Source organism: Sinocyclocheilus anshuiensis, unplaced genomic scaffold, assembly GCF_001515605.1.
Source record: "Sinocyclocheilus anshuiensis isolate Anshui unplaced genomic scaffold, SAMN03320099.WGS_v1.1 scaffold1127, whole genome shotgun sequence".
Lineage (NCBI taxonomy): Eukaryota > Metazoa > Chordata > Actinopteri > Cypriniformes > Cyprinidae > Sinocyclocheilus > Sinocyclocheilus anshuiensis.
The window spans coordinates 195,822-207,559 of NW_015546115.1; the positions used below are offsets into that span (position 1 = coordinate 195,822).

At 36.2% G+C, this 11,738-nt stretch overlaps 3 protein-coding genes and 1 long non-coding RNA gene across 5 annotated transcripts in view; 3 read left to right on the forward strand and 1 right to left on the reverse strand.

Moving 5' to 3' along the window:
* Positions 1-2,525, forward strand: part of mri1 (methylthioribose-1-phosphate isomerase 1) — a 35,898-nt gene extending 33,373 nt beyond the window's left edge. The window contains exon 7 of one of the 2 annotated variants that reach the window (XR_001635579.1): positions 2,499-2,525. The gene's annotated coding sequence lies outside the window, so the exon portion shown is untranslated. Of the gene's footprint in view, positions 1-2,494 lie in introns of both variants that reach the window. The other variant, XR_001635580.1, reaches the window with a different exon arrangement.
* On the forward strand, positions 165-3,230 carry pane1 (proliferation associated nuclear element). The gene is made up of 5 exons (XM_016502656.1): positions 165-375; positions 468-547; positions 668-766; positions 812-891; positions 2,573-3,230. The coding sequence occupies exons 1-5, from the start codon at positions 319-321 to the stop codon at positions 2,698-2,700; spliced, it is 444 nt and encodes a 147-aa protein (XP_016358142.1). The 5' UTR covers positions 165-318; the 3' UTR covers positions 2,701-3,230.
* A 1,184-nt stretch (positions 3,231-4,414) lies between these two features.
* Positions 4,415-11,738, forward strand: part of LOC107700842 (uncharacterized) — a 16,276-nt gene continuing 8,952 nt past the window's right edge. Inside the window, exon 1 of the long non-coding RNA XR_001635581.1 lies at positions 4,415-4,429. This is a non-coding gene — a long non-coding RNA (uncharacterized LOC107700842). The remainder of the gene's footprint in view (positions 4,430-11,738) is intronic.
* The window catches only part of mb (myoglobin), a 3,858-nt gene continuing 2,471 nt past the window's right edge, over positions 10,352-11,738 (reverse strand). Inside the window, exon 4 of the mRNA XM_016502655.1 lies at positions 10,352-10,804. Coding sequence (XP_016358141.1) covers positions 10,664-10,804 — 141 coding nt within the window. The 3' untranslated portion in view covers positions 10,352-10,663. The remainder of the gene's footprint in view (positions 10,805-11,738) is intronic.

The window sequence follows — 11,738 nt, forward strand, 5'->3', positions numbered from 1 at the left end:
TTTACCGACTCGGACCTTTGAGTCTCGTTCAACAAAATGAACGAATCTTTTTTCGAGTCATTTCGTTCATTTCGTTCATTTTAACAAAATATAATTAAAATGTTACGTGTTACTTCCCTAATATGTCTACTAAATCGTTCAAGAATGACCCAACACTACTCTACGTCGGGTCGCGTTGTGTGTGACGTCACGCGCGTGAGCTTTGAAAATAAGCGCGAGGAGGAACCGTCGCTCGAATCGCGAGTTTTCGCAGTTTTTTTCCCCGATAAACATACAAACAAATCAATAAAACTCGCCGTATTTCTGATACACCTCATCATGGCGCTCCTGACTCCGTACAGTAAAGTCCCGGAGCTGAACACCGCGACTGTGCTCGTGAGTAACGCGCCTCAGCTCATCTCACTGAAACTTTATAAAGCTAATATAACAATACAACAGTTTTAATGTCTTTATATTTATCTTAACAGCTGGTTGAAAACGAGGAGGAGCTGCAGTCCAAACTAGCCAACGCCTTAGTGCGAAATGAGAATGATTTCAACGTCAATGTGTGAGTGTCTGTAGCGATGTTTATTATTATTATCATTATTATTATGCTCAAATGGACGACATGTGTGGATATGTTGTATTTCATGTTTAACCCCGTGTAAATGTTCCTGATGTGTTTCAGGCGTTTGGCCAGAAAACTCCCTCTGCCTGTTGAGAACAAGGAAACCCGTCCTCGCATTGATTTAATAGTGTTTATAGTGAATCTGCTGTCAGAGCGCAGGTACACTGACCTCTCTCTCTCTCTCTTATTCTCTCTCTGTCTCAGTCTGCAGTCAGTGGAAAGCTCTCTCGCTCATCTGCACTCAGACTGCTTCCTGGGGAAAGTGTGTTTCTTGGTCACTGATGGTGAGTTGAGAGCCACTTTCAACAATTGTAAATGTGCGCACACTCATTTTTGTCTCTTAGTTTTCCACAAAAAAGAAATTCAAAGCATTTGTGAAAATGCATTTATAGTCACATACACTCAATGTTGGGTGGGTTTCGTTGGAAATGTAATAGGATACAGCAGGGGTGCCCAAACTCGGTCCTGGAGGGCCGGTGTCCTGCAGAGTTTAGCTCCAGCTTGCCTCAACACACCTGCTTGGAAGTTTCTAGTATGCCTAGTAAGACCTTGATTAGCTGCTTCAGGTGTGTTTGATTAGGGTTGGAGCTAAACTCTGCAGGACACTGGCCCTCCAGGACCGAGTGTGGGCACCCCTGCGATACAGATAACAAATTACTCAATTTGAAATGTAATAAGTAGTATAACTATTTCAATTACTTTATTAATGTAACTGATTACTTTTTTAAATTTCTAACGAATGTTTTCAACTATTATTCATTTTCAAACATGTAAAGCAGGCAGGGTTAACCTTACAGTAGAGCTCAACACCGATTACCTTCATCACTTGAATTAAGATGATAATAATTACATTTTAAAGCACAGCCAGCACTAAATCAGACTTTAGCACCTTTTTTCACTTTGAGATATTTCTGAGGAAAAATACAAATTTAAAATCATAAGATGTAGTTTAATAGCTATGATACTGTTTTTGAAATCAAATCTTTGCGTAGTTATGACAGGAAGCACTGGCATCTAACAATGCCTTGGAAAAACAAAACCGTTCATCTTAAAAAATAAAGCATCATAAACCCAAATAGAACATTAAAGTTATCAAATAAGCATGAGTCCTATTCTGTGTCCTAAACTCCTGAAACATTGGTGTCTCATATTTTAGAGCAGTCACTGCAATTTGGGAAAGAAATCAGTCAAAATATTTAGACGTTACCCCCGTTAACATTTTCATAAGTAACTGTAATTTAATTACGCATTGTTTCTCAGTAACTGTAACTAGTTACTCCCCAACACTGCACTCAGAAAAGCTGAAATAGTTTGCTTTTTATATTTTTATTTGTGTAGTTCATGGCATCACACAATTCAGGGTTTTAATCTGTTTTCAGATAAGTCCCATTTTGGTAACAATGTAGCAAAATGGTAACATAAAATAAATGGTTCACATGTTATTTGGTTTGACCTCGAGATGGATGAGCAACATTTTCTGAAGGTCAAGCACCTTCTTTTGCTGATCATGTACTTAAATGGCATGAGTTTGAGTGTTGTATTATATATACATAGTACCATTTAAAAGTCTGGGCTCAGTAAGATTTTAATGTTTAAAAAATAAGTATTTTCTGCTCACCAGAGCTGCATTTATTTTATTAAAAATACAGTAAAAATTGTGAAATATTACTATGTAAAGTCACTAATTTCTATGTAAATGTATAGTAAAATATTATTTATTTCTGTGATCAAAGCTGAATTTTCAGCATCATTACTCCAGTCTTCAGTGTCACATCACACACAGACATGCACGCGCAGAGATACACACAGACACGCACGCACATAGAGACGCACACACACAGACAGACACTCACACACAGAGACAGACAGACACACAGACACACAAAGACAGACACACACACACACACACACACGGTCACCTCAGGCAGATGTGTGTTACGGCACGTTACTCTCTCTGTCTCTCAGACGGCAGATGGTGTGAACGCAGCAGCCGTGCGGCTCCTGAACATCTTGAAGGTGTCGGCGGGAATGTCGCCCATAGCAACCACCGCCCTCTATCTGTCCTCTCTGACCCGCTGCTCGGTGACCTCTGAGCTTGAAGAGGACTGACCTCCAATAGGATCAATTAAGAACTACATTAAGACTCGATTCATTACTTTGAATTTCCACACAGGAAACACAAGTTGCAGATAATCACACTGGACTGCAGATTAGTTCACTGTTATTTTCACATCACTGCCCATGAAATTTACCTTGCCATGGGACTTTATTAAATACTGTGTGTTTTCATGGCTGCCCAGCGTTCATATTCAGCTCTTGTAATGAATTAACACATCCAAATCAGCAGGGGGAGCCATTGGGTAGCGAAGGAATTGCTTCTAACATAGTCCCCACATAATTATCCTTTTACAATATTTATAAATACAATAATTGAATTTTTATTGAAATGAATTTAATTTCTTACATATATTTACTACAATACTAGTAAAAAGTTTGGATGTACTTGGTGAGCTTACTATTATTATTATTATTAATATTCCCATGTTTTCCCAGTTTTAATGGCTTAACTATTGTTATAAAATAAAAAAGAATGAGTAAATAAGTCAGAAATTGACTGGTACTCAACCTATAAATCAATATTGTTCTTGCCCTAAAATATCTTAATACCCAATAATTATGTTAGTAAAAACATATTTACTATAATATGTGTCTTCGAGCATTTTTCCTGATTTTTTTTTGATGGCTAAAAAAGTTAAGCAGTGATTTGTGAGATTAAATGTGTCTACTCCAGTGTTATTGTAGATACTATTATAGTTTCTATTAATTGTTTGAATTAGTTTTTTTTTTTTTCTTCTGTTTTCATCTTAATTTTAGATAAAGTTTTAGTCATTTTGTTGTGTGTTTTAATTGTTTTATTAGTTTTAGTTTTTTAATGCGTACATAGTTTTGATTCATTTTTATTTCAGTTTTTGTTATTTTAGTATGTTAAAAATGGGAAATATTTCTTTGGCAATATAAGTTTATATCAAAATATTTTATTCCATTTTTATATATATAATTTTTTTTTTAATATATTTTATTACATTTCAGTTGCTGTTTATTTATGGTTTTAGTTTTTGTTAACTTCTCTTTTTGGTGCACTACAGTAACCTCATCCCAGAATCCTCTTATTCCCCCTCGAATCTTTTGCGTTTCTATGACAACCCTCACCTGTTGCAAACCAATCCTATCGGTAACCCGAGTCCTGAATAATGGACGTTCTTTGCGAAGAAATGACAAAAAGGCTTTCTGGCATCTTACCTGTGCTCTCTCTCACTCGCCCAACCTTTCCGTTGGCTCCCTCGTGACTGACCTCATTCGACAATCTCTTCGCTGACCACTTCACACACGGGTCACAGTCCAGATATCCTCTCACCCCACAGACACACAGAGAGCCTCGACTGTCACGAAGAGGCCATCGCGGTCTAATTTTAGAGTCTTTTTATTGTTCTTGTAATGGACACTTTTGATGGCGCTCATGAATTGGGCTTGAACCTACAAGCTTTGGGGAAAACGTTCTGTATTTGGTTTTAACTATAAAAGTCATTAAAGTTCCAAAGTATAGGTCTGTTATTCTCATGAGGTCACAGACTGAGACGCCGCTTCAGTTCATTCTCAGTGGCTTTGTGTCATATTGTTCCATGATCTGCTCTACTGGCGTCCATTAGAGTCCTTCACAAACACCTCTACAATGCAGCCGTCCCTCCAGAGACCTGCCTTTGTCCCACTCGACTGTCCCACTCGACCCATTCTGTTACTGAATAATGCAGTGAGTGTGTGTGTGTGTGTGTGGGTGTGTGTTCACATGTTGAGAGACTGGCAGAGCTGGATGGCAGTGGATGCGTTTCTACCTGCACGTACCACTTTCACACACATTCCTGCTCTTATTTATAGCCAGGTAAAGTGTGTGTTTGCTAAATGAAGCATCACTACTGGTATTGCTCATAGTTACTGATCTGAACCAACCCCTGCCAGTAAGTGTCACCTGAAATCACGTGTCTTGGTGAGGAAAGATGTGTCATTTTGGGTAAAGATGCTTTAATACAATGTATATTGTCAAAAGCATTACACAAGTTCCTGTGTCCAAAATGTCAGAGTCCAAATTCATTCGCAGGTCCAAGTACCCCGACTCTAAAAATTGACTTGACATTTGGAGCACCTGGTAACTGCAAAGCAACACCCTAGAAACCATCCAGAAAATGCATAGCAATGTGTTAAAAAAACCATGCCACAAATTCTAGCAATGACATAGCAGCATGTTAAACACCACTTGGAACACCTGGCAACTGCATAGCAACACCCTAGCAACAAGAAAACTCTAACAACCATGTAGAAACATGTTAAAAAACCACTTAGAACACCTGGCAACTGCATAGAAACGCCCTAGCAACCAGCAAACGCTAGCAACCATGTAAAAACATTAAAAACCGCTTAGAATGCATAGCAACGCCCTAGCAACCATGTAAAAACATGTTAAAAACCACTTAGAATATCTGGCAACTGCATAGCAACCATGTAAAAACATGTTAAAAACCACTTAGAATACCTGGCAACTGCATAGAAATGCCCTAGCAACCATGTAAAAACATTAAAAACCGCTTCGATCACCTGCCAACTGCATAGCAACCATGTAAAAACATGTTAAAAACCACTTAGAACACCTGGCAACTGCATAGGAATGCCCTAGCAATTCCATAAAACTCTAGAAAACTGGTTCCATAAAACCATAAAACTCTAGAAAACGTAGAAAAATGTTAAAAACCAGCCTGAGCAACCAGCAAACGCTAGCAGCTAGCAGCAACCATGTAAAAATGTCACAAAACCGCTTAGAACACCTGGCAACTAGATAGAAACGCCCTAGCAACCAGCAAACTCTAGCAACCATCTAGCAACATGTTAAAAACAACTCCGAAAACCTAGCAACATCTTATCAATGCTATAGCAACAATCCATAAAAAACAGTTAACTGCATAACAATGTGCTAAAACCTATTAAAGCACCTTAAAACTGCATAGCAACCACCTAGCACCTCTCTAGTATTGTGACGGTGAGATTAGCATGATTAGGAACGCATATCATTTCTTATTTCAGTGTTTCTGTGTGTTTTGAGAGTACGTGATCATCATCACGTTTTGACTGTGATTATCATCATATGCCTGCGTTATAATGACACAAGCCTCATTCTGAGCTGGCTGTGAGCTTGAATGGAGAGCCTGTGTTTCAGATGGACTCTCTGGAGAGCTCCAGATATCTCGGCTTTCCTGCCCTGCCTCTTCCTCTCACAGTAGATAATACAGGATGACACTGAGCTTCCTTACAAATACACACACACACACACATTCAGTCAGGAGATGGTCAGAAAGTGCTCAGAAACCAGATGCTCTCTTCCAGCAGACCTGCAGAACAATGCTGGCATTGAGAGGAGAAACACATCAAACCACCGCTTGATGCTAGAGCTCAGAGGAAAGTCTCGATGCTCAGAAGTCACTCCTTTGTTGCTCAGGAGACTTTGTTTGACTGTTAATTTTATGTTTCTCTTAGAATTTCTTTCGATAGAAAAATTCAAATGGGTTTTAGATACCACAGAACTGCAAAAATCATGCTCAACATCCCCTATCCTACAGTTTAAAAGGCTGCTATATATTTTCATAAATAAAAGCCCAATTGGCAGGGAAAAATTATAGTATGAATATGTATAAAATATTATTTGGTAGTACTTTTTAAATGTATTAATTTTTCATTATTTAATCATTTCTTTTAATTTTTAATCTGTCATTATTTATTTATTAGAATCTTTTATTTATTTTAAACTTTTTTTATTTTAATCTAATTTTACTAATTTTGTATTTATCTTAATCTGCTTTTATTTGTATTTGATTTTTATTTAATAATTTTAATCCATTTTTAGTTTAGTGTATTGTGTATTTATTTGTATTTTAAGAAACTTTTTATTTATTTTGATCTATTTTTATTTATTATTATTGTTATTTATTTTTTTAACAAATGTATTATTTTTTTAAACAAATATTTCCACAGGCCCAATCACTCCATTTATTTATTTATTTAAAGATCTTTTTAAAACAGACCCAATCACTCCATTTATTTATTTATTTAAAAATCTTTTTAAAACAGACCCAATCACTCCATTTATTTATTTATTTAAAAAATCTTTTTTAAACAAATATTTCCACAGACCCAATCACTCCATTTATTTATTTTAAACAAATACATTACTCCACTGCGGCCCGCTGTTTGAAAAGCCGGGGTCTAGCAAAGAAAAGGAAAATCATCTTAAGTAAAAAACTCAAGTCTCCATTCACTCTCCTTTCAATCTTGTTGCTTTCTAGGAGAAACTGGGATATTAGAGCTCAGGCTGATATGCTTTATATGTCAGCTGTCTCGTGTGTGATATCATGTGGAGCTTTTGGATATGAGGTCAGGTCTCCAAACACTCGACTACGTGACAACTAAAGGAAGGCAGAGAGAGACCGAGTCAGACAGAGAGAAAGTAACTGTTGTCATGTCTGGTGTGACCAAGACAAACCCCCCGGGAGAACGTAACACATGCTCATGACATCTCTTAACACAACCGTAAAGTAAAAGCAAATGGCAGTCGCGGAGCAGGAAACCTCTGTGGCTTCAGTCACGTCCACAGACGTCCTGGAATGAGATTTGCGAGGGATGGAAAAGCACGAGTGGCCGTGACCTTGAGCGTGTGCGTTTGTGCACGGCTGCAGATCAGCCTGCAGTTTTCTGAGGATAAAGATTTCTGAGAAATACCGGCCAACGGAAGAACATAAACAAGAGGTCGAGGTTTAGCAAAGAGTAAGGGTCACAATGTCATAAATAAAGCTCATTCCAGACCCAGATCAGGCCAGATGAGTTTAGCATGTGATTGCACAGCAGCTTAGAATAAAGCCGTGTTGTCAAACGGACCGTAAACGCATGCAGGCGTGATCCTTCAGATGATTATGAACCGCAAAACAGCCCAACCGCAGTCATACTGCAGCCATAATTCATCTAATATTTTGAATAAATATATATATATATACAGAGCTGGGCAGTAATTGATAACATGTAATCATTATGTAATCAGATTCCAAAAATTTACTTGTGATTAGATTAAATTAGTTACTTTTATATTAACTACATGATTACATATTATTCACATAGCAATAAATTATTCATAATAATATTGATTTCCCCTAATTCCTCTTTTTCATCTTTTAAAATTTCCTTTCTAAAATAGCCTGCCACTTATATACACTCAAAGTCTTGAGTTTTGTGGACATTCACACAGAGACCAGTCACTAGTCAGGTGCTAAATCATTTCAGGTTTAAGAAGTATTTTAACACTGCATGAACTACTGATGAACACATGAATTTTTGTTTAAATTGTCAGGTTATTCAACAATGTATTTCTATGTCTTTGGAAGGCTTTTGTCTTTCAAACACATTAAATGCACAAATTCACAAACTTTTGTATCATCTGATCCTCTTTTACATAATATATTTTTATTTGGAGTACCCCTGAGATAATTTAAAATAAATAATTGAATAATTGAATATCACATTTGCGTGTTCACAGTTCTCTGATGTTGGTTATGGCCACGTGACATGCAGGTAAACAAATAAAATATTTCATTTAACATTTTTATGATTTAATTCATTATTAGCTTCTCATTAAATTCATAAACCCTCTGCAGTTTCTTCACAAACTTAATTCGGGAAACCTTGGCGTAATATGTTTAATGCACTTCATGTTGTTAATAACAATGAATGGAATATATTTCTGTCTTTGTATTTTTATATCAATATGGAACAATATTATCATATTTAAATCAATGTGATAAACAATGTGACAAAAGTAATCTGATTATATTACTTAAAATGTGTATTATAATGGATTACATTACTAATTACAATTTTTGTCATGTAATTTGGAATCAATAACAGATTACAATTTGTAAGTAATCTACCCATCTGTGTGTGTGTGTGTGTGTGTGCGTATTAAATCAGCTGTGAAAAACCTTTAAATTATTATTTTTTTTGCTATTTTAGTCCGATTATATTTATAGAAATAATGTCAATCACCTATGAGGTGATTTTGTGATTTATGAGGTAATAGTTCAGTTAGATTTCCTAGTTTACCCTTTGAATTGAAAAACGTTCAAATATAATTTTGTTTCGTTTATTTACTGTTTTTGTGTCTGTTTATAATAATTCAGCAAATAGTGAGGGACAAAGGTGAGGTTTTTACTGCATGAATGACAAATAAAGACACAATTCAGTTTTTCAGCAGGTAAAAGCGACGTTTATTAATAAGTGTTGCTAAACAAAAGCGAAGCAAATGATTTGTAACGCAGGTTAATAATAGTAAGACAAAGCAAGTGTAGAGAAACCAGTATCTATGGCCTTTCAAAATAATAGAGGCGTCATTAGAATTAAACAATTTCGATCATCATTTTCTCCCAAACTGACATTATTTTATTAATGTGCAATCACTCGAGTGCAATTCAGATGAAGTTTAGTCCTAATCTGAGGCTCCTTCTGAGACATGTCATGTCATGACATCATCAGATCAGCTGACGCTCTAAACCTGACGTGATTGGCTCGTTTCAAGGCACATTTACCTTAATCCAGTGTTGGGCTAGTTACACAAAGAATGTAATATATTACTCATTACTAGTTACTCCTTTCAAAAGTAATACTGTACTTATTACTTTCTGGCAACAGTAATTAGTTACACTACTAGTTACATTACTTTTTCCTCACGCCCCTCAGAAGTTGTAACTGTGTATCTTCCACATACAATTCTTCTAGAATGTTACTAACAACATATTTCTGCCTCATCATTTGACCAAAATCTACATTGGATCGCAGTCAGAAGTTATTACAAACACTCGATAGTGATTGATAGTGACATTCAAGTAGAAGTGTTGTATTAATCTCATTAATTGTCATGTGTAGCTTGAAGGGGGTTGAGGCATCAAAAGTAACTAAGCTGCTTTATGGATGGTAACTGTAATATTATTACTGAAAGCTGATTAGTAATTAGTTACACTTCTAGTTACTGCAAAAAGTAATATTATTACAGTAACTGATGCTGCGTTCAAGTCCTCCTGGGACGTTCGTACTTACGAGTTGACAAGTCGTAATTACGACGTCAGGTGCGTTCAAGTCAGTTTAGTCGGCACAAGATGGCGGTGACAACAGGGTCTGTTAACTTTGCTTATAGAAAATGAAGAGCAAAGAATTCGCATCAGGTGTGTTTTGCATTTTTAATATTTTTCAAAAGTAATTTATGAAGCCACTTTAATCTGTATTGCATCAAAACTTCATCAAAACTATAAATTTAAACAAAAATTTACCGTCAACTACAGGATGCAACATCCATGGATTCCGCCATGTTTCTCATTGACACGCCCCCAACTCGGAAACTCTGGGGTTAAAGAACATTTCGAGTTTCCCACTCGTAATAACGACTTTGTGGTAGCGTTCATGTGCGTTCAACTCGTAAATACGATCTATCCGACATGACTTGAACGCACCATGAGTTACTAGTAACTAGTTACTGCCCAACACTGCCTTAATCAGGACAGGCGCCATCTTGGATCTAACGCAGATGAAAACGAGGCTGCACGGGATAGACTGTGCAAGGTCCTAGATCACGTGATTTTCAACAACTTTCAAATCTTTTTATTGAGTTTGTGTCTAGAGAAAGTTGTATTGAGTTTCGTCAGCTGAACAATCAGTATGTTGTCAACAGTACAGTCCAGTGAACGCGCTGTAATTACTTCAGTTCCAGCCTTGTTTTCATTCCCGTCAAAATCAAAACGAAACACGGCGCTTGTCCTGACTAACAGTTGCATGTTTATTTGGGTTTTAGACATGATTTGTTCTCTGCGGATAGTTTTTAATCGTATTAGCTGCACAGTAATTTCTATTGACTAATGCATGAGCAAGACAAGCGTTGTTTCTGTGATGCCGCTGAGTTCGTGACGCTCAGCGTGTCGTTTAACCGGCGAATCCGATCTCCTTGTAGTAAGCGTCGATGTCTCCGATGACGGCCTCCATGACTCTCCTGAGTGCGCTCTGTCCAGCCGCATCCAGACCCGCCTTCTCCGCCATCACCTTCACCAGCACCTCCGTGATCAGCTGAACACACACACACACACATTAACTGCGTCCCAAATGGCGCACTATACACTACGCACTTATGCACTATGTACTCAGCCATATAGTGTATGAACTTTATAATGTTATTGTGTCATTAATAATTGGAATCTGATAGCCCCTCCCCTTTTGCTATGTAATTAAAGCTGCTACAGTTGAGCGCATGAAGTCAAAGCCACTAGAAGGCAAGCCTGCAACCTTTAGCCAAAAAAAGCATACCGGCTAATGCTAACCCTTCTGCTTTGGAAGTACGTGGGAAAGGAGACCAGAGGCCGGGTTTTTATGAATGGATGTCATGTAGGAGAGGCTTCACTACGCGGAATAAACTGCTTTTTAGAGGAAACGGCTTATTTAATGAATCCATAATCTATCTGCTAATCTTCAACGTTTTACACTAAACAATACTTTTAGATTGAACTATTTTTAGAGTTTACCTTGGAAAAAAAAAAGCCATTTTATAAGAGAATATATATATATATATATATGAAGAGTAAAAAATTTGATGTGTATATATAACATTTTCTTTTTTACTTATCTTCCTTTTTTATGATGTATATAGATAGTTTCATGATTATAAAAAATATTATTTAGATATATAATATACAACATTCAAAACCAGTCACTTATGAGGTGAGCTATAGTAAGAATTTTTTACTTTTGTTAAGTTTAATTTTTTCTTTTTTGCAACAAAGTATGCACGTAAATTAAAATTAAACAATATATGATAACCTAATATTCTGTTATTTCATTTCTTATATATATATATATGTACAGTATATATATGGTCTTTTCTACTAGTTTTAAATTTTCTAGCACCATTTTAATATTTAATTTAATTATAAATTGTGTGTATGTGTATATATATATATATATATATATTTTTTTTTTTATTTTATTTTTTTTTTTTTTTTTTTTT

What these genes read in the sequence shown, in the direction of transcription:
- pane1 (XM_016502656.1), top strand. Translation starts at nt 319, where the DNA reads ATGGCGCTCCTGACTCCGTACAGTAAAGTCCCGGAGCTGAACACCGCG. An exon ending in TGAACACCGCGACTGTGCTC is followed by an intron (nt 376 to 467) that starts GTGAGTAACGCG and finishes TTATCTTAACAG; the next exon opens with CTGGTTGAAAACGAGGAGGA. An exon ending in GTGTTTCTTGGTCACTGATG is followed by an intron (nt 892 to 2,572) that starts GTGAGTTGAGAG and finishes TCTGTCTCTCAG; the next exon opens with ACGGCAGATGGTGTGAACGC.